The following is a 1,813-nucleotide window of genomic DNA, read 5'->3' on the forward strand; positions in this document are numbered from 1 at the left end:
CCCTCCCCCGGCCAACCCCCCCCGCGCCGTCCGCGGTTGTCCTACTCATGATGCTTTAATCCGGCAGCCCATGGCTGGAGGGCAGGCAAGGAAATCTCTCGCTTTTACGCCGCTTCCTTTGCCCCCCCACCCCAGCGGGGTCTGAGGCTGTTCCACTCGGCTAAGAAAAGAAAAAGTCCGATTACTGGAGCTGACTGAACTAAAAGAGGGAGGGGAGGGAAAGGGGGGGAGATGCTGGAGCCACCCGGCTGCGAGCAGGTACGCAGAGACACAAAGAGCTGCTGCTGGCTTTTGCCCATTGCTGTTAAAAAATAACCCCAAGAGGGCAAAAATTAGGGGAGGGGGGAAGTATTTTTTCAGCCCTTCCTCCGCTCGATCCCCTGCCAATGCTTGGTGACATCCTGCTCCCGAATCCTCTTTTATTTCCCCTTAAACTTGCCCCCCCCCGGGAGCAAATGGACCCGCACGGCTCTGGGCGATGGCTCTTACTCCGGCGGGCGGCTGTCCGGTCCCAGTGCTCGCTGGAGGGAGATGCGGTCGCTGGCGAAGGCGTTGAAGCAATGCTTCTCGTAACCTCGCTCCTTCTCCTTCGTCTCCTCCGGTGTCCATCGATCCTTCTTGAAGGCTTTGCCGTCGGCTCCGGGGCTGGCGGGGTCTTGGGGGGATCTCTCCATCAGCGGCCGAAGCTCGGCTGCCGTGTAGACGCCGGGCAGGCAGGAGCGAGCGCTGGGCAGCGGTTCCTCCTGCCGAACTGGAGCTCTGATCTGCAGCTTTGGCATCGAGTCTCGGATGTTGTTGACCGCCCCCAGCATCAGGTCGAGGACTTGGTCCTTGCCCTGGACGATGTTCTTCAACCAAGGTTCCTCACTCGGGTCCTTGTCCCCCACGTCCTTCTGCAGGATGAAGAGGAAGATGACGAAGACGGCGCCTGCCAAAGCCACCTTCAAGGGGCTGTAGCGTCTCCGGAAGAGCCTCATTTTTTTTTTTCCCCGTGTGGTTTCCGGAAGGTCCTCCCCGTGGTGATGGGCGTTTCAGGGACGTGGGGTCTCGGGGTGCTTCATGACGATCTGCTCTGCTCCACTAACCTGGGGAGAAGGAGAAACACCCACAGGTTAATTCACAGACTGGATGCACTCGGCTGCATCCACTTGATATTAATTATATTAATATAATATTAATTATATATTAATATAAAGTTAACTCCCTGCAAGGGAGCAAGCGAGACCTGTAAAATCCACTCCCCCCGTGGCCCTTCCAGCCCGTAAATCCATGCTAAAAATAAAACACCAGGAAAAAGTGAGGTTCGAAAAATGCTGCGAGATGTGCTGGATCCGGCCACCATGAGCACCGGACATCCCCAGCAGTTTCTCCTGCGACCGAGCCAGCTGCTGCAGCATCCCCCCTGCAACCTCCCCGCGCACACTGGGAGCATCGTAACGAAGCTAAAATAAAGCCGCAAAATTTGCCGGAATATTTTTGGCTGCATGGAAAGAGCCTTTCCCCAGGTATTTTTCCTGCCTGCAGCGTCGCTGGGAAGGAAAACAAGTGCAAGACCCCGCGGCGCTTCGGTTTTGGCTGAATTAGAGCAGCAGATTCGGTAGCTCAGCACCAGCTACAAATCCTCTGCCGGGACCCGGCGAAAGCACTGCGACCAGCTGAGCTTTCCCACCGCAAGCAAACCTCCCGCAGCTGCTCTTTGTGAGCCGCTGCCGCCAGAGCATGGACAAGCTCCGCGGGAGCCATTCACCGACATCTCCTCCTCCTCCACTTCGGGGGTCCCCCCCCTTCTTTATTTCTTTTTTCCTTTTCTTTT

General features: G+C 56.8%; 1 protein-coding gene across 1 annotated transcript in view; it reads right to left on the reverse strand.

Annotated features, from left to right (window-relative positions):
* Window positions 1–977, reverse strand: part of GALNT6 (polypeptide N-acetylgalactosaminyltransferase 6) — a 6,969-nt gene extending 5,992 nt beyond the window's left edge. The window contains exons 1-2 of the mRNA XM_009335119.1: window positions 490–977; window positions 186–288 (exon numbers count right to left, since the gene is read on the reverse strand). Of these exons, the coding sequence (XP_009333394.1) occupies window positions 186–288; window positions 490–977 (591 nt within the window). The remainder of the gene's footprint in view (window positions 1–185; window positions 289–489) is intronic.
* Window positions 978–1,813: the final 836 nt, after the last annotated feature.

This window comes from Pygoscelis adeliae, unplaced genomic scaffold (assembly GCF_000699105.1).
Source record: "Pygoscelis adeliae isolate BGI_AS28 unplaced genomic scaffold, ASM69910v1 Scaffold512, whole genome shotgun sequence".
In the NCBI taxonomy this organism is placed as follows: domain Eukaryota; kingdom Metazoa; phylum Chordata; class Aves; order Sphenisciformes; family Spheniscidae; genus Pygoscelis; species Pygoscelis adeliae.